Source organism: Phodopus roborovskii, unplaced genomic scaffold, assembly GCF_943737965.1.
Source record: "Phodopus roborovskii unplaced genomic scaffold, PHOROB, whole genome shotgun sequence".
Taxonomy (NCBI): domain Eukaryota; kingdom Metazoa; phylum Chordata; class Mammalia; order Rodentia; family Cricetidae; genus Phodopus; species Phodopus roborovskii.
Genome location: NW_026126409.1, coordinates 12164392 through 12184247, shown reverse-complemented (window position 1 = coordinate 12184247; position 19856 = coordinate 12164392). Strand labels below are relative to the sequence as shown.

Genomic DNA, 19856 nt, shown 5'->3' with positions numbered 1-19856 from the left:
GAGAGGAAGGTTGCATGGGATTCACCACAGTTTGAAACTACTGGAGCCAAGTCAAGGACCAGCTTCAGTGATGTTAAAGGGAAGGTTCTAGATGTCCTAGGAAAAGAGCAGCTGCAGGAGGATGGGGCAGATAGTTGTGTCTTTTATAAGTCTGGAAATTGTGCTAAAGGTTGTTGCCATTGGAGGTCTCAAGTATTAAAGAGAAAACATCAGGGCTAAGCTGCTTCCCAGAAACACCACTGTCCTCCCAGCAGGCAGCTTGCCAATCACCCAGGCAGCTTAGGCACAAACCAGCAGAACAAGGGGTCACAAGGGTGGTCAGAGAATGCATCACAGGCGCCTACAACATGCACCTGTGACTCTCTGTGGGTCCTCCCTGGAGAGATTTGCTCCCAGTCAAGTACATCCCAGGGGCTGTGGATCCCTGCTCCCTGCAGGCTGCCATGTCAGAGGCAAGAGACCACAGACACCACGTGCATCTATGTCCAGATGGAGGGCCCACCTGTTATGGAAATGATAGATTTCCTCCATGTTTCCAAACAGAATGCTCTTCTTGTTTTGTAGGCCTGTTGAGATGAGGTGTGCCATCAAGGGGTTGTCCATCTCTGCAGCATAACCCTGCAAGTGAGTGGGAGGCAGTTATCTAGAAGAGATTGCATCCTCCTTCCTGACCTTTTTATACAGGTATAACCAACACAAGGCAGAGGCCATGCTGCTCTTGTGTGTATCCAGTCACTAACTTCCAGGTCACTACTGGGAAGACTCAGGACCCAGGGTTCCCATCCTCAAAGTCCTTACTCTAGACCTTCCTTCCTGCCTTGTTCTGGAACTTTCTCTTTCTTCTTCTTTTTCTCCTCATCCTCTGTCTTTTATGGAATGGAGATGAGGCAAGGTCTCACTGAATAACCCAGGCTGGCCTAGATCTCATTATGCAGCCCAGGCTGGTTTGAACTCACAGTGAGCCTCCTGCCTTAGCTTCTGAGTGTCAGGATTACAGGGTGTGTTACTATACTATACACAGAACTGTGTGCACAGTTCCCTAGGATGCTGATCATTGTCACCGAGGTCGTGTGCTTGCTATGTGCATGGGCATCTCTCTTATGGCTGTGCAGGTACAGCCACTATTCCTGCTGATGGTTACTTGGGCTGTTTCGGGTTTGGGCCTGATATAAGTAGCCCAGATATGAATATTTTCATGCACTTTGTTGTGGATATAAGTCCTCATTTCTAAGCAGCATTGAGAAGAAAAATCTTTTTTATGTATGTGCTAGGTATGTGTCTTGAACTCTCTCTGTAGCCCAGGTAGGCCTTGAACTTATGATCCTTCTGCCTTTGTGTCCAGAGTGGCTGGAAATATCAGTCTTTGTCAACAGGCCTAACTGTAGCAACACCTGGCCCCATGCCCAGTCTTACCTCTAAGACACAGAGCAGTTCCTCTACATAGGCCCGCTCCGTGTCCAGGAGCTCATTCATCACATGCCTGTGGATGAGGACATGGGACAGAAAGACATTAGTGTGGGACAGTCATCTGGAGTCGCTGAGTCCCTAGACTTTATCTGTGAGGGAAGAAATCACGGCATCGAGGACTTGTCCAGTATGGGAGCTGTAAGAAAGAGCTGGCTCCCTGGCCTCCCATTTGCCTCCTGATTCCCCTGCCTTCTGGAACTGATTTCTCTACCCACTTTCTGGCCTTCTGGGGTCAGTCTGTACAAAAATCAATGCCACCTTCACACACACTGGTGAGTAAAGACACCTCCTGCTTCTGTCCCAAGCCACTGGAGACTCTCCAAGACATCCTTACCAAGAAGGTCCCCTAACTCCCACCCCAGAGCCTCTGAACAGGTGTGGCTCCTCAGATGCAGTACCAGCTCCTATCCTGCATGTGATGGCTATGCAATGACCATCTGCAGGCATGCAATATGCCTATCATTTGTGAAGCTCCAGGAGGAGATGAGGACTAGTCTTACAAAGCATCCAGCTGTTCACAGCTCTCAGCGATGAGGAGCACCTGCCAGTGACCTATAACCAGTCTGCCCATTTTACCCACAAAGCCGCAGCCCATGGGTATTGGATTGAGACCTGGCCAACAGCCAAGTAACTAGGCTAGGCCCTGCTTGTGAGCCTGGGTTAGCAGAGCAAAGAAGCCTAGACCTGCTTCTTAGACACAAATTGCCTGGACACAAGGCAGGTTGCATTCACCTCAGGGCTCTGTATGTGTCACCCTGTCTGGGCCCTTCTTCTCTGCTATATACCCTTCTTTGTTTCCTGCTTGTCACCTTCCATCAGAAGTGACAGAACTCATGTTCCTCTCAGCTGGTATTCTAGTTCCATAATCCACTATCCTGTGTCTCCTCAGAGGGGCACTGCTGAACAGCACACCTGTTTGCTCACATGCGCCCAAGAACTCTGCAGTCCTACTGTATTTAGAGCAAATGCAAAGAACGAGGATGGTGTAGGGTTGACCATTTCCTTCCATCTCCACTGTTGTGACCCTGGCTCCTGGCTGACACTTCCCCCCTGGTGTTTTGCCTTCTTTGCAATGTTAACCTCTTGTGTTCACATTGTCTGGCCTAGATGTTGCTTAGAGACTTCATGAGTAGAGGGACTCAAGTGAAGATGGATGGGCAGGCAGGTTTCAGTGAGGCATTCTGAGTGAGTACCTTGAGTATGTCATAGCATTTCACCCATTGCTCTGCAGGTGTCTTTGTGAGTAGCAGAAGGTAGGCTACACAGGAAAGGTGACAGGCGGCCCCAGTAAGATGATCACCTAATGAAAGGGTGTGCATGTGTGTCCCATAGCCCATGTGTTTGCTTTCAGTGTCATATACACAGTGCTGGTTTCCTTATGGTATGCCTGGGTACGAGTGCTGTCTGCCATCATTGTCACTGACTCCCAGACACTCAAGGTCACTCAGCTTCATCGGAAGCATGGTTACTCACCTGCGCAGGATGGCTAGGCTCTCCTCCTCATCCCCTGTGGAGCTGGTGCGGCCCTGCCGGGTCTCGCTCATTTCACTCTGAGAAGAGAACAGCATGCTGGGGTGAGAATTAAAAGTGCTGCCTCAGATGCTGACTGCCTGGCCCCATCTCCCATTTGGAATAGAGTTTGAGGAGGGCAAGTAGATGCCCTGGAGGCTAGGAGACCCAGAGAGACTGACCACATGGACAACAAAAGGCATATGCTGAGATAATGCGCCACGACTAGGGGACGTTGAGGGTCATCATGACACGAGCCTCACCTTGGCTCTCCTGTAAGGCCCTCTGCGGAGTACACTGCTCTCAGAGCTGGAGTTCTCAGAGCTTCTCCAGGAGCCTAGTTTAAAATATACAGAGAAGGGTGTTAGCTCTCTTGAGAAATGTACCCAGAGGAAGAAAGGAGGAGAAGAAAGGGTTATAGTAATAAAGAGAGAATGAAGGGGTGATCAGCGGGGGAGGGATGGAGAGCTACCGGAAGGAGCTGGAAGGAGCTATTGATTGGGGCCTCCACAGCCCCAAGGGTGGGTACAGCTCTAGCTAACAGGGAGACAGTGGGCAAGAGGGAGAAAACTCATGCTGGCACCCTGGAAACCTTGGAATTCCTGGCTAGCAATATCTCCCCACAAGCCGGAAAGCAGCCCTCCTCCACCACGGAGGCTGATGGCAGGGTGTTCCCCAGGCCTTTGTGGCTGCCATTAGCCAACACATCTCTGGGCTCTTGCCTCAGAGTGGAAGGGAGGATGCTCTCCTGATGTAGGGCAGAGGAAGACTCTAAGCAAAGGGGAAGGTTAGCAGACCATGGCACCCTTGCAGCTCATGGGGTCTGGGACATGGTTCCATAGTTAGTGACAGCCTGGAGGGCTTGAGAAGAGTCCAGAGCGATCCAGCCACAGATCTGGCAACAGCACAGAGGACGGGGTCAGAGGAAAACAGGGTCAGAGGAAATGATGGAGGACCTTTCCCAAAGGGTCAGTCAGTGTCTCCAGTCTGAATGCCATCAGCATTCATCCAAAAGGACACAACTCTACTATGGACAAAGCATAGAAGTAGCCACAGTTGATGGTAGAGTGTTCCTGGGTCCCAACAGAGCTTCATTATTAAAATGGGTGGCAGAGCAGAATAAGCCCTGGTCTACAGGCTGCTGACCATGGACTGGGTAGTGAGGGAGGGCAAGGAGGGAGGGCAAGGAGGGCGGTCAGAGAGGGAGGGAGGGCAGCGAGGGAGGGAGCATGGCAACAGGACTGGGCATCTTTGGCTTCCTCAGATGGCTGCCTAGGAGGAAGAGGCCATGGGTACCTGGCGAGGGGGAGGGGGACTTGGAGAGCGCCTCTGGGCGGGGAGCCACAGGCTGCACTGGCCGTGTCTGCCTGGCTGCCAGTTTCTTCAGGCTGGCCTGTCTGCGGTGGAACATCTCCTCAGTGCTCTCTTGCTTCTGAAAGACTTTTTGCACATGTTCCTAAAATGACACAGCTACTAAGACACCTCACAAATGTCAGGGCCCGCCCTAAAAACCACCCTGTTATCCCTAGAGAGTGTGTCAGGGTGTGCAGCTTCCTCGGCTTCCAGTGAGTGAGAAGTGTCCATGAATAGTGCAGTGCACTATTCCAGCTCTGGTCAGACAGCCGGAGATGTGTGGAATTCCACAGCAGGATAGGGGGCCATCCCCACAGCTCTGAAAGGACAGCTATGGAAAGGGGTTTGGTTTCTTCCTATTGCCTCAGAAGTAGAGTTAGGACAGCTGGCTGGGGGTGAGGAGGAGCCAGCCCATCTTTGGTGTAACATCAGAGGCACTATGGGACAATCAGGGTTCCAGTGAGAGCCACACCACAAACCACCCCTATCTCAGGTGGTGTTGGGGGAGATGGTGGCATGGTTAGAATAACTTCTGCAATGGAGGAAGGGCTGCACTTGATGCTTCCCACCCTGCATGTCTACCCAGCAATCCCTATCTCCTACTCAAAGGGTTCTTCAAGGGTTGGGGATATTGCTCACTGAACGGGGCTTGCTTAGCAAGTGTGAGACCCTGTGTTCAGTCCTTAGCATCTCAAACATGTGTTCTCTGAAATATCCTATGAAGTGGGTCCCCAGGCCCCAGGCCCCAGTCCCCAAGCCACGGATGGAAACCCATGTTGGCATTACCAGAAGGTCCTGGTTGAGGATGCATTCGTATTCTTTGTAAATCTTATTGAGCTCCTGGATCTTATTTTCTGCACCAGTCTCCAAAAACTTCTCGATTTCCTGGAGGGCTGCCTCGGCGCCATCCTGGGACTGGCATTTGTCCACAGGCTGCGAGGCCAGCAGGAAGATTCCCTCGTCACACCACTTCATGGACTGGAAATGAAGGAAGGCTGTCAGCATCAGGACCTGCTGCACCATCCTTCGCCCGTGTGGCTGCCTGTGGAGCTGTGTGCTCCCCACTCCAGCCTCCTAACTGCTGCACATCCAGGACATGAGACTTCCAGCCACTCAGGCAGAGAGTGTCTGGAGGGTTACATGACACTGCAAAGCTAAGTGGGCTTCTGGACTGAACTCACCATGGGAGAAGGGTTCAGAATAAAGCAGGAGTAACAGGGAACCTAAGTTGAGGTCCCTCCTAGGAAATCACTGCTGGAATAAGTGAGTGCATAGGGACCAATGTGACAGAGGATGCGGCGCGGGGGGGGGGGGGGCACTCTGTTACTGACAGAGTCAGCTCAGCAGTCCCCTTGCTGGTAAGGGACAACAGTTAGCTTGACTCATTCGCTTAGATGAGTCCAGCCGGGTTTCCTACCATCTCCAGGAGGCTATGCAGCTCCAGGGACTTGCTGAGGAGGCCCCTTCTCCTGGTGATCTCAGTGGCAAAGTGGTCAGAAAGGTGCTGGAGCTCCTCACACTTGGGGTGGATGGAGTCCACAGCGTAGTGTTTGTTCTCAATCAACTGCTGACCTTCCAGTGACAGGGCTCGGGCCCTGTCCACAGCCACCTGCAGAACACACCAAGATACCACTTTAGTCCTGTGTGGAGAGACAAATGGGGAAGAGTCCTATGGGTGTCTGTACTGGAGGTGGGTGATGGATGTAAAGTTTGAGGCTGCTATGGCTGACTGAGGCCACTGGATCCTGGAGCCATTCTGAGGCCAAGTTCCTGAGGGTCAGGTATTGGGGTGGGTTGGCCTGGCCTAGAGTAAGTACGTAGGTTCTGAAGTCAAGGAATAGTAAGAGGTCTACACAAAGGAGCTGTGGAGGGCAGGGTGTGTGTCTGAGGTGGAGGAGGGTGCTTAGGTGCCACGGGAGCTTATTTTCAAGTGGGAAACTCAGGTCCTGTGCCCTCTGCATAGCCAGGTGATGCTGTGACTACCATCACCCTGACACCCACGCCAGACTCTCACACTGGACTTCTCCTCAAAGCTGGTCAAGTCCTTCAGGAGGTGCTGCACATGTGCCAGGCTGTTGCCAACATCAGTGAAGGCGGCTATCTTCTGGGACATGGAATCCAAGGTGGTCTTGACCTGCAGCAGAGGAAGATTGACTTGGAGGAGCTGTGCCTCATTCAGGAGCCGATGCCTGGAAGGGCAGGATGTGGGGACCATGACAGCAGCAAGCTGCTGAGGGCCATCAGAGTTCAGCCAAGCCACCCAGGCCTGCAGAGCCTCTTGGGGTGCTGGTCCTCCCCACAGCCTCATTCTCTGAACACTTGGAAACCGAATGACAGAAAGTACTTCTAAATGACCCACAGGTCAAAGAGGAGGCTTCAAAGGGAAATCTTAAGACATTACGTTAAATGAAAATGGAAATGCAACATATCAAAACTGTGGGACACATAAAAAGAGTGGCAAGAGGGAGACTGGTGACATTCCTAACAAATACCTATATTATACATAAGAAGGGCATGGTGGATCACACCTGTAATACCTCAACTTAGGAGGCTGAGGCAGGAGGATAGCTGTGCGTTTCAGGCTACCTTGGCTACACACTGAGTTCTAGGAAAGTCAAAACTGTGAGATTTTGTCTAAAAAAAAAAAATCAAGATAAGTAAATAAATACGTGTATTATTAAAGAATATTCTTAAGTAGTTAATGCAGGCTCCTCTCCCAAGAGCCTAGAATAAGACTAACATAAATCCAAAGTCATCCATAGAAATACATGATAAAGATATGATCAGAAATCAAACTGGAAACAGAAAACAAATTGTTGTTAATTTGAAAAGATGAACCATTCCTCTTCAAGTGGCACATTGTGACAATATCACAATCAGCAGGGCTCTGCATTGTGAAAAGATGCAAATTGTCAATGCCACTGAGGAAGCAGGAGCTATCAGTACAGGCTCCCACACATGGGGACTCAAACCTCATTTAACATGACACAGAGGAAGGGGGACAGTGTCCCTTCACATTTTATTCAGCATGGAACAGCAAGTTCCACAGCTGTGGAACTTCTAGGAATACTCATCCACCACTTAACCACCCTCCTACACACATGCACACATGTGCACATGTACACACAGACACACACACACTAACATGCACACACACGCACACACACACATATGCACATACGTGTACACACTCGCGCGCTCACACATGTGCACACATACGTGTACACACAAAAATATATCTACACTATATACACACAGGCAGAAAAGAGAAGCTTGGACCGGAAGGAAAGATGCACACACCACACATCTGGCTCCTATGAATGATAAAGAACCCTTAAAACTTAACAATTAAAACACCCAGTTGGATAATGCAGCTAGAAAATCAGCTCTGGATGCCTGAAGCAAGTAAGTGCCCCAGGCAATGTGACATCTAGTGTTGTTGGTAGAGTGCACCCACCAGAGTGTGCTCGGCATAGGAAGGGCAGAGTGTGCTCAGCATAGGAAGGGCAGTCTAGAACATGTGTGGGGATAAGGAAGAGCTGGTTGGTTACACTGCTATAGGAATGCCAGGTGTCACTGGGAACAATGTGGCAGTTGCTTCTCTTTCTTTTCCAAATGTGTGTGTATGTATATGTGTGTGTGTGTGTATATATATATATATATATATATATATATATATATATATGGTGCGTGTATGTGCGTGCGTGTGTGTGTGTGTGTGTGTGTGCGCGCGCGCATGTGTGTGCGTGTATAGCTACAACATGAGTATGGGTGCATGTGTACATGTGTAAACTCAAAGTTGACATTGACTGTCCCCCCTCAATCTCTCTCCACTTTATGTGACTCTGAGGATATAAACTCCAGGCTCTGTGGTTGCATGACAAAATTGTATCTACTAAGCCATCTCTCTAGCTCCAGGCTTAGAGCTTTCTAATATTCAAACAGACAACCCCCACATGATCATTTTAGATAATTAGAATTTATGTTTATATAGACGAATGCACACGTGCAAATGTCTACAACAGTTTTACCTGTGACAGCAAAACCCAAAACAATGATGTCCTTCACATTGCCATGGCAGTCTGCTCACACATAAGACTGTAGGCATTTGCCATCACCTGGAGGGGGATACTCTAGAGAACTAGGCAGAGTGAAAAGGCCAGTCCCTAAAGGACATCTGTGCTGTAGTATCCTGCTTACAGTGTTCCTGAGTTGGCCAATGTGGCAGCAGTCAGAAGATATTGTTCCCAGGTACTGGGGACATGGGAGGAGCTGGAAGGGCCACAGAGGGAAGCCCAAGGGTTCTCGTATGATGGGTGTCCCATACCTACAGCTTCAACATCAGTCAAGGCTATTGAACGATGTCTTGTTACCACTCAAGGAACTGGCAGAGGGAATCAGGATCTCTCTGGATCATTCTATACAACTCCAAGTGAATCTAGAATTTCCTCTGAATAAAAACTTTGATTTAAAATACTATTCGGGGGCCAAGGAGATGGCTCAGTTGGAAAGAGAACTCAGAGTGGGTGACCTGAGTTCAAATCCACAGAACCCACATAGAAAGTTGTCATGGCTGTGTGTGCCTGAACTCTCAGAGTTGGGATCCCGAGAGCCTTCAGGCCAGGTGGTCTAGACTTAAAAGCTTCCAGTCCAGTAAGAGACCCTGTCTTAGGGCAGTGAGGTAGAGTGACAGAGGATACTCAACTCCCTGCTCTTACCTCCACACACATCCTACAGATTTGTGTACCTACATACTCGCATGCACACACCCTTCCCATACATAAATAAAAACTGTACTTTAAATGTCACCTACTTCAATCCTTCCTCAGTTTCCACTTGTTAGACCTCCAGCAGACAGAAGTACACCCTTACTTCCTGAACGGCAGCACCCCAGGCTTGCAGCCCAGCCACTCACCTCCCGGAAACCTTGCTCAAAGTGGCGCAGCTGCAGGCACTGCTCTAGCTTCTGCTGATGCTTTGCCCAGAACTCATCAAAGGCAGCCTCAGTCTCATTTAGCTGAGCCAGCAGCCTGAGAAAGAGAGGAGGGGCCATGAGAGTGAGGAGGACCATGCCTCCCAGGGTGCACAGGGGTCTCCCTGACAAGCTTTCTTTCTATGGGAGTGAGGAGGACCATGCCTTCCAAGGGTGCACAGGGGTCTCCCTGACAAGCTTTCCTTCTATTCCTTCTGTGGCCTCATCGTTGAGTCCTAGGGTTCTCAGGTTTCTGAGAGACACGAGGGAGATGCACTTCAGACAAGACTGCAGGCTCCCCAATCTGTCACATCAACAGCAAAACAGAATTGTTTGTTAGTGTGTGTGCACGTGCGTGCGTGTCTGTGTGCGTGCGTGTGTGCATGTGGGGGGGGGCACGCGCCAGGGGTTGACACCAGGTACCTTCTTCAGTTGCTTTCCATCTTGTTATTTGAGATAGGGTCTCTCACTGAACCTAGAGTTTACCAATTCCACTAGCATAACTCCAGGAATCTGCCTGTCCCTGCCTCTACAGTACTGAGCTTTCAAGTATGAGCCATTACAGGAAGGGGATTGTACTGGGGATCCTAATTCAGGTTTTCATATTGCATGGCAAGCATGATCAACTATGCCATCTCCATAGTCCCACATTTGCTAATTTTTGAAAGGCCATTGGGTTTACTGTTGACAAGCTTGAGCCTGAGTGAAGAACAGTCTGCCGCCAAGGTCTAGAGCCGTGTTTGCCACCCTTGCTCTCACCCCTAAGATTACTTCTTGCTAAGGAACTCTAAATAGAACCAAGCAGCATCAACTTACCTGTCCATTTCCCTAGTCTTGGAAGAGTTGATAAACTCCCCAGGGTGAACCTGCCTAGATCTGCTAGTGAGCCTTGGTATCCTCTGTGTCTCTTTGCCATGGTTCCAATATAGCACGCCTGTTCTGCATACAGCCACAGCCCATGTGGGACAGAACCATGTGAAAGAAAGCCAAGAGCCTTGCTTGTTGGGTTTGGGGAAAATTCTATCCATACAGGTGCTCTATTAGTCTTGTGTTTTCACAATGGCTGTGTATGTATCTGTAGATGGGATTGGCACCCATCTAGCCTGCAGCATGGTGAGGCTAGAATGCCAGGAGGCGTGTGGGGCTCTAGATGTGTCAAAGCTTTAGAGTGCTTTAATGGACATTGACTGGTGGCAGTCTGTCTTGTGCTGGCTGGTGGCAGTCTGTCCTGTGCTCTGTTATGCATATGGAGAACCAGTGAGAAACACACAGTACCATTTACTGTGAAAGTAAAATGCATGCTCTAAAACACAGGTTGGAACATAGGCACCTTGAGATGCTCTCCTACCTACAATGACTCACTGGATTTTAAGAGCCCCATGAGTAGATGTCCAACATTTTCCACCTGTGAGACTGTCTGTTCTTGATTCCCAGTCTCTTTGTCATGGGGGCTGGGGTCTACACAAAGCCCGGAGAAGGAAAAGGGCCAGAAGGCTAGCTGCTGGGATCCGTTGCAATCTCCTTGGCTATTAGTCTTGTGTTTTCACAATGGCTGTGTACCTATCTGTAGAAGTCGGGCCACAGCAAGGTAGGGCGCATGATGGTGGGGGGTGGGCCTTACCTCTGCACAGTGGCCTGGTTGTCCAGTTGGTCCTGGTTCACGCTGTGGGAAGTGCTCTCTGCCAGTGGCTCCCTGAGGCTCTCGAGGATGCTGTTCCCCTCCTTCAGTGCCAGATGAAGGTCCTCCTGCAGAGAGAATGCACACAGAGCTTGTAATGCAGCCAGTTGGCAGGACTCAGGTCTCAGCACTGAGTAAGTGGGAGCAGCCTGGGATGAAGCATTATATCCTGTGGGTCCAAACTCTCCCTTCTGTATGATCACACAGTGCACGTAAAACTGTCAAGTGTGTATGTATAATTATATATATATATATATATATATATATATACACACACACACACACACACACACGTATACATGTATACATATATACAAAGAGTTAAATACATACAAACATATATAAACTAGCAAGGAGGGTGCCACATTCCTGCTTGCTAGGGCAAAGCTAGGGTTACAGGGCATGGGGATCAGGTCAAAAAGTAACTGGAAACCAGACTTTTTAGCTGTCCCTCTCCTGGAGCTGGCTTTGCTGTGCAGGCAAAAGACCATTTCTAAGGAGTGGGTGGCATGCCTGTCAGAGATAGAGCACCATCCTTAGGACACACAGTAGTCTACAGCCACCCAGACCCCGCCGTCTCAAAGCCATCAGTAAGGCAGATGCCTATTGCAAGTGATGCAGAGAGTCTGTGGGCTAGTAAGCCGTGTGGACTGGCAGCACAATGCTACTGGATGCAGTAAATTCATTCATTACTTCATCAGTCACTGGCGAGAGGTGGGGTGGAGGCCCTGCCTGGTTACACAGTCGCTGCTCCACCCTCCCCACCCCGCACCCCCACTCCACCCTGCACACCCCACCCCCACCCCCCCCAGGTTTTGCAAACCCTGAAGTCCTTCAGGGTTTCTGGACTGAGGGGTGCCGCACACAGATGCACAAGAGTTTTTGACAGCGTTCACTTTGAAAAGGGGCATGGTCAGTTCTCAGAACCTCACCGAGCATCTCAGAGACATGCTTACTTGTTGCTGGCCCTTCTGAGTGGCTTTCGTCTAGGATCACATTTCCCTGCTCCAAACCTCGACCCCCCTTCCCCCTGACTGTACTCACCTTTGCTTTAGCCTTCTTCTCTGTGTGAACGCTGAGCACCAAGCTGGTCGACTGGACATCATTGGGCAGCTCTGTTTCAGCCAGCTCGGTGCCAAAAGTCTGCAGCATCTGGGCTGTCTGCTTCACCATCAGGGCAAAGCTTTCGATTGCCTTGGGAGAAGGGAGAACACAGTCACTGAATCCTGCTCACGGCCCATGGCCCACAGCCCTGAAAGCTGACACCGTGACTATTGTTGGAAAGGAGAGAGTGGCCCCCAAGCCCTGTGGATCTTCCCATGAGTGTCCCAACCTCATGTTTCTTCAGAAACGCACCAGGAAGGCTTTGGAAATGTCCCTGCCACCCAGGGTCATTCTCTGCTCAGGGTCTGCCTCCTTGTGAGGAGACTTGTGAGTGTCGAAAACCACAAGGACATAGGGATTGGTAGTTTTTTGGGGTTTCTCTCTCTCTCTCTCTCTCTCTCTCTCTCTCTCTCTCTCTTCTTCTCCAAGCCCAGAAAGCCACACCCGGGCTTATTACTCATGTTATTTCTTTACAGTGACTAAGGTCTACTGAGACCATCTCCTCATTCTTGGGGAAGAAATTTCAGTGAGTGTGTATTTTAAAAGGCTGTGTTGTCATGTGAAAAGAATCCTGCCAGATTAACTATGAACTAGAGAGAATATGGCTAAATAACACCCAAGCCCACTCACTGTGCGCTGACACAGCCACCTGGAGTGGCAGTAGTCCAGGGTCCCCCCAAGGTCCTCGGTCAGCTGCGATTTATCGATGTAGCCGTGTAGTTCTGGCACTGAGCTTAGCATCATGACCTGTGTGAGAGAGGGGATGGTCACCAGGCAGCTTGCCCTGGACTCTAAGGTGGCTCTGACTTCTGACTTGAATGGATCCAGCTCAGCCCTCTGGTTGATGGACTAGGTAAGCGTTTTCACATTGTTTATTTGGCTTTCTTGTCTATATACTGGGCATACTATGGTGACTCTCCAGTGAGGTCACTGGACATAAGGTACCCTGCATAGGGTACCTGGCCTGTCACTGAGATCAGATGGGTGTCAGTACCTTCTCTGGCAAGGGAGCTCAGTATGACGAGGGAATAGAGCCAGTTTATACTTGCTCCTGCTGAGAATAGAACAAACCTCCTTTTAGGTCAGGCTGAGGGTCAACTTGGCAGCTCGCATCTCATCAGATTGACAATCCCAAAGAGGTTCTACTTTGTGTGGTCGCAGTGGCCATCCAACCTCTTCACATATGGCTTGATTCCATCTTTCTCTTGTCATTATTAAGGCTAGCCTGCTCACCAGACAACTAGTACAGAGCGGACCTTCAGAGGCTGGGTGCAGGTGTTATTTGATACTATGGCATATATTATTCAACAGTGAGTCAGTTTAAAGTGGAGGCTCATCTGGAGACAACCCGGGTTGTTACAATAGACAAAATGCTCCGGCAACTGCCGGGCAGAAGTCAGGGTTGCTGGGAACCCTAGCACACATGGGTTGGCCACGAGCAAGGAACCATTCATGCTACTGAGAAACAGTGTGGATGCTGAGTCCTGACTGGAGTCAGCGATGGCCAGATAAAAAGTGTCAGATTTTCAGTGTGAGCTAGAAAATAGAGTCCCCATAGAGCTGCTCCATTTTCTCTTGGTTCTTTTAATAAATTTTTCCACATGCTGCCAAACAGCCTTGGCTCATGGCCAGTAAGCCACAGATGGATTGGGTAATCCAAGGAATCATGCCGATGCCGCCTCCTTCTTTAACTTTAGTACTGGTGTGTGTGTGTGTGTGTGTGTGTGTGTGTGTGTGTGCGCGCGCGCGCACGCACGCGTGCACGCCCATGCTGCACTACACGCTCGTGCATGTGCATGCATGTGTGTGTGTTATACATTTCTAGCCATGATAGAGAAGGCTAGGAGCCCAGGGATACTCCTACAGAGAGTTCTCTTGCCTGAGGTCAGTACAGTGGAGAAGCATCAGAAACCTTTTAAAAGCTAAGATTGGTCTGTGAGCTTACAGATGCCATGGCAGTTTCTGTAGACCTGTTTTTGACACCTACTAACATAATACTACAGAAGAGCTTACAAAAGAGACCATGCAGGATTATAGATAGCCCCAACCTTATTTCCCATGATGCTCAGAGGCAATGAAAACTGAAGGTGGAGAAGGGCTTGGCTCGTGGACGTCATCCAATTATGAAGGGAGAGACTACAAGCATCCATGGTGCTTGGAGGCAAGACTCATGGACACAACTCCCACATCTAGATTTGGATTGGGATTTGAACCTCTAACTGGGTAAGCAATTGCCCTGGGTGGTTCTGCTCTTAACTAGGTCTAAGAAATGGGTTGTCCAGAAAGTGATGCTACAAGACTTGGGTGCAGTATCTTCCCACAGACCTGGGGGCTAATTATTCTCAGAACTGCCAAGGCATGACTCTTAGACAGAGTCACTGACACCTCTTGAGGCCTTGGGCCATGTTGAACATCCTTCCCTAGCCATTGCTCTGATTTTTGAGGTAGGAACCCAGGCTCCATTGTTCCTGTTTAGCTTAGAGACGGGCTCTAACCAGTTTAGAGCAGAGGACAGGGAGCAGGCATGGGGGATGGGCAGTGATCTTAGACAGTATGGGAAGAGAGGGCCACCTAAAGACAGAGACACAGTAGGCAGCATAATGGACAACAACCAGCCTAGATTCTTCCATTTCCAAAAGCAAGGGTGTTACTGCAGGGGAGTCCCATAGCCTGGCAATGGCCCCTGTGTTCCTGTTCTCTTCATGAAAAAGAAATGAACCCATAGGGCCACTCTCTAGCAGCTCCTGGGTACCACATAGGCCGTGGCTAGGCTCCACTGGCTCTGTGTGTGTGTGTGTGTGTGTGTGTGTGTGTGTGTGTGTGTGTGTGCTTTCAGGAACTCTGTAGAGCCTTGGCTTTTGAGGGGAAGTAGAGCAATGTCAGGGTCCTATCTGGGGCTAAGATAGGAAGGGGCTGCCCCATGCTGGCTGAAGATATGAAGGGAAGGTAGGGACAACCTGCTGGGTTGTTCCTGCCTGAGGTCCAGTGCATGTGTGGCTGGCAACTGAAGCTCCATCCATGGACCAAGATGTCCATGTTCTCTTTATTAGCCCCCTTTTTCCCTGAGACATTTGGGGTGTGCCCCTCACTGTGAGCTAGCATAGAATGTCCTGTGACTTATAGTATACTGATGGAGCTGTCCCATGGGACCCATCCAAGGCTGTGGCCTTGCATGTATAGATCACTAGTTGGGGTGGCGTAGGACTCAAGGGAAGGGGGACTCATAGCTCTCCCACCACCAGAACACAGGGGAAGTGTAACCTCAGACCACACAGAATGGAGGTTATTCCTTGGGAGTTTACTGTGTGCCAAGAAAGCACTTGAGCTTGGCCCTGCTGACAGGGCACAGTACTCACCGGCACTTTCATCTTAAAGTCATCTCTGTTGAATTTGAAGGCGATGTCGGAGAGGGTCCTCTGGAAAAAGCCTGTGGGCCGGAGAACCAGGACGAGCTGCAGGTTTGCTGGGAAAGATGCCTGCAAAACAGAAGAAGGGCTTGGAGCATTTGCTACCAGTGGGCCAGGCCATGGAGCCGACTGCCGCCACAGCTAATGGTGGGTGTCTGCAAGGACGATGCTTAAAAAACAAAGCCGAGAGTGTATTATAGTTGCCAGGAGTCAAGTGAGGGTCTTCTCCTCCCGGTGTAGAGTTCTCAAGCTTAATACTCAGGGTCTCCCCACAGGCAAGGCACCTGAATCCCAGACTTCTAGTCCAGAGAGTGAGCTTCTGTTGTTCAAGCCACCCCATCTATGGAACCTTGTCACCTCAGCCACAGGGCACACATGGACTTGTTAAAGGAAAAGAAACACGAAGCTCTCTCTATATCTATATCCACTTCTCTATATATGACTATATAGATATAGACATATAGATATATGTGGAGCACCTGAAACCAAGATCAGTATAAACTACCCCAGCATGCACACGCAAATGCATATCCTTGAATTTTTAGTTCATGTGTTTGGTTACTTCTTTGCCTCTTGCAAGGTGTTTGATCTTAGATAAGTTGCTGTCTCCATTTTCCCATCTACAAAATGGGAAGTGACATCAATGCCTGCCCCATCCTACTGGATGAGGGAATGAGTCTGGCTCATGTGGTACTAGACACGGATGTCTGCCATCCACAGCTGACCTCCCACGTCAGTGGGATGCATCAGTGTCCATCGCTTGTGGCTGGCCTCCCATTCAGGAAAGTGGACACTGGCCTCGCCCAGGAAGAAAATGTTCTTCTGTTGAACCTTGTGCCCTTGGTCCTAATGGGGCCTTCAACATGGCGATGCTCACATCATCTGCTATGTCACACTGTTCAAGCATAGGCACGCTGAGTGCTCTTCCTGAGTGGATATGGAAGCAGGGTGCTGGGAACTCCCGAGGACCCTGCTGTAGACGGTGTCCCCCGATTCATACTCTTGCCCTGGTGACTAGGCTTCCCTCTGCCTGCCATGGCAAGTATGCTGGAACATGCCTCTGTCCACAGCACACACCCAGCTGCTCCCTCTGGAGGGAGTTATGAATCTGCAATGCCAGTAATCAGGCTTTCTCACTGGTGCCCTGGGACAGGGTTTGTGCTCAGACTAAGGACGGAACATAGCCTTGCCAAGGCAGAAGCTGAGGGCACATTCTGGGCTACCCAACACAAGGGCTTCCAGACTTGTCCTCTTTGTGAAATTGGACACCACTATTTAAGGAGATACTGTCAGAGCAAGCAGCTTTCCTCGAGGTGACAATGAATCACACATCTCTAAACTTCAATTAGCTTTGTCACCCCAATCCACGCCTCCCATAAGACTGGCTGGATATGGCAGGCTTAGGCTTGGGCCCTTAAAAGATAAACAACACGGTTCCTAACAGGTACAAGACTCCCCGGGGGGGGGGGGGAGGTGCCATCCCACTGGCCAGAGGTGACCTCTAGTCTCATAGGCAGACATGCTCTCTTCCTTGAGCTGCCTCAGTTTCTGCTAAACTACTGAATTTTCATATTAAATAGCTGTATAAAAATCAAAATAAACATAAGCCACGCGGGAGGTTTCAAGGGTGTGCATAAACCCCTATTGTGAAAGTAAACAGCAGCAAAGTAACTATTTCTCTGCTGCAGAATCAATCACAGTGATTAAAGCTGAGGAAAGGCTAAAATCAAACCTTCATTTCTAACCCAGGATCAGACGCAGGAGAATCTGATGATGGTGTTTTGTAAAGTACTCTGTAATTGTGAATTGCGAAATGACAGTAGGCTTTTATCTAACATAAACTATCACTCACTCCCTGTTGTGCCACAAGGTGTGCCCAGACTGGTGGTCTATACTTAGTAGTAAATAGGACAGCTGGCAGCTGGCCAACCTCTCTTGTCCAACAAACAAGAGTTTGTATCTCAGGTTAACCAGCCAGAAGAGCCTGGCTCTGAGTCTGGGGTTCCTTGGGAGAACTAAACACTGGCTATGGAGCCTATAATGAGATTTCTCAGACACTAGCCACAGGAGCATGCATGAGACCAGTAATAATAAACCTCAGGCTTCAGGGGACTGAGATCTCAGGGTGGATCTGTACCGCTATGCCACCCAGCTGTGCTTCCCACAGGCAACCTGCAGTACATCGTCACCAACTTGACATCAGTTAGACCTGGGAAAACAAACACATATGGGCCCTACTACGCAAGCTCGGGAGACATTGTGTCAGGAGCTATTAGGAAAATGAGACAATATGGTACTGTCAGAGAAGCAGCTGACTTCCCTGTCCTGTCCCACCCCACCACTAGCAGGTGCCTGCACCTGTCCTTTCTGCTCTGTAGTCTGGAAGCCCCAGCTGGCTCTCGTCACATCTCCCCTGTAGGAGGCAACATGACTACAAAGCTCACACTGTGAGCTGAAAGCATTTTACATGCTCTTCTGGTCAGTTTGTAACCCCGTTTTCTTCCATCGGTGATGGAGTCCACACCTGCCCTCCAGGCAGAAAGTAAAGAGTCATCTGACCGTTGATCGGCAGGCACAGCTGCACAGATCTGGGTGCAGGTTGAGTGGGAACCAGGGGGTGCAGGTGGAGACCCCGCATCACCTGGCACAAGATTACTCGGGGAAAACATTCACGAGGCGACACCAGCACACCCTCTACTTGGGTAAGAGTTCAAGAATCCCTGTGACCACAAATGCAGGCAGCAAGAGTACAGAGGAATGAGCTGCTGTCGAACCCCAGAGCATCACCATGGATGACATGACATGCCCCTGACAAACACAGAAGACATCTCCTAGTGGAGAAGTCAGGGACTTGACCTGATGGAAACATGGGTGTCCTGTGACCAACTACGAGGTTCTTGCTGTGGTGACTACCTGAAGCTGGAGGCAAAGGCATCAAATCAAGGGTCTCTACAAAGCCCTGGTTTCTGGCTGTCATAAGCATCAACATTACAAGACCCAAAGGAAAACACAAACTGACTGATGGAATGGTACAGCTGCCTCCTGCCCTTGCTGTCACTGACCTTGGATTTTAGCAGAGGATATAAATAGCATTTCTGGGAGATGGGGGAATCTGAAAACAGTTTACTGGGAAATATATATGCTTCAATAGTATATCCCTGAGTTTACAGATAACTTTTACTGCCACAGTTGTTTTAATAATGTTGATATTACTTTGCCAGTGTGTATTATGATCACACAAAAGCACAGCATTGTTTTCAGTGGGCACATAGCTAAGAATTTGTGGATAACTTGTCATAATGGCGCAAATGTTTTCAAATGGTCTCAGCAAGCAGTGTGGAGTGATGTGCAGGTGAGTTGGCATGTGTGTGTGGTACATGTACGCATGTACCTTTGTGAACATGTGTTTATGTATATTTGTGTGCATATGTGTGTGCATGTGTCTGGGTGTATATCTAGGCACATGTCTGTGTGTACAAGTATGCCATGAGTGTATGTAGATCTAGGTATGTGTGTGTGCATAAGTGTCCATGAACTGATGTGTGTGTGCACACACCTTTGTACCTGTATGCTTTCATGTATACATGTATGTGTCCACCTGTGTGCACACCTCTTTATGCATATATCTTCATGTACATGCGTATGTGTGCCTCTCTGTGTATATACATACATGTCTGTCACCTGGGTACACACATGACATGCATGTCTATACATAGGTCTCTATATGCATGTTTCTGTGTATACATGTGTGCATGTATCTGGAGCAAGTTTCTCAGTGTATATGTAAGTTTCTGTATGTGTAATTGAAAGTGTACAAGTATGGCTGTGTGTGTGTATGTGTTCATATCTACATATGTATACATGCATACACACATGGGTGCATGGACAAAGTATCAGTGATGGCAAGAATGTCTGTGATGGTCAGCCGGGCTGGACCATGGCATCCAGATCACTGTGAAGCACCTTCCTCTGGTGAGTCTGAGTTCCCAGAGAGGATGAGGTCAGGCTCAGTGTTTAATCCATGGGTTGATTGAAGGCATAGCCTATCCACAGATGGAACTGTGGAGGGCAGGCTGAGGGATGTGCCCTGTGGGTGTGCCCTTGACAGGTCTATTCTGTCTCTGACTACTGCCTGCCACTCCTTTCTGGCTCATGTCCTGTGTGAATGGATGCCGTCTCTCTGCCATCACTCCCTGTAGAGTGTCTGTTTTGACATTGCTTTAAAACAACAGACCACCGGGCCATGGCTGGGATCTCTGAGACATAGGATATGGCAGTATGCACCTGTAATCCCAGCACCAGGGCAATGGAAACAGAAGGACTCTGGGACTTGCTGCTAGTCAGTCTAGCTGAATCAGAGTCCCAG

The 19856-nt window shown here is 49.5% G+C and overlaps 1 protein-coding gene across 13 annotated transcripts in view; it reads right to left on the bottom strand.

Annotated features, from left to right (window-relative positions):
- The window catches only part of Mcf2l (MCF.2 cell line derived transforming sequence like), a 130691-nt gene that overhangs the window by 14070 nt on the left and 96765 nt on the right, over positions 1-19856 (bottom strand). For all 13 annotated transcript variants that reach the window (XM_051182001.1, XM_051182002.1, XM_051182006.1 and 10 more), the window contains 13 exons: positions 15440-15559; positions 12714-12830; positions 12024-12173; positions 10923-11047; positions 9245-9359; positions 6344-6463; positions 5747-5938; positions 5116-5307; positions 4273-4432; positions 3240-3313; positions 2941-3017; positions 1414-1480; positions 503-618 (listed from right to left, as the gene is read on the bottom strand). In XM_051182001.1, the coding sequence (XP_051037958.1) occupies positions 503-618; positions 1414-1480; positions 2941-3017; positions 3240-3313; positions 4273-4432; positions 5116-5307; positions 5747-5938; positions 6344-6463; positions 9245-9359; positions 10923-11047; positions 12024-12173; positions 12714-12830; positions 15440-15559 (1625 nt within the window). The remainder of the gene's footprint in view (positions 1-502; positions 619-1413; positions 1481-2940; positions 3018-3239; positions 3314-4272; positions 4433-5115; positions 5308-5746; positions 5939-6343; positions 6464-9244; positions 9360-10922; positions 11048-12023; positions 12174-12713; positions 12831-15439; positions 15560-19856) is intronic.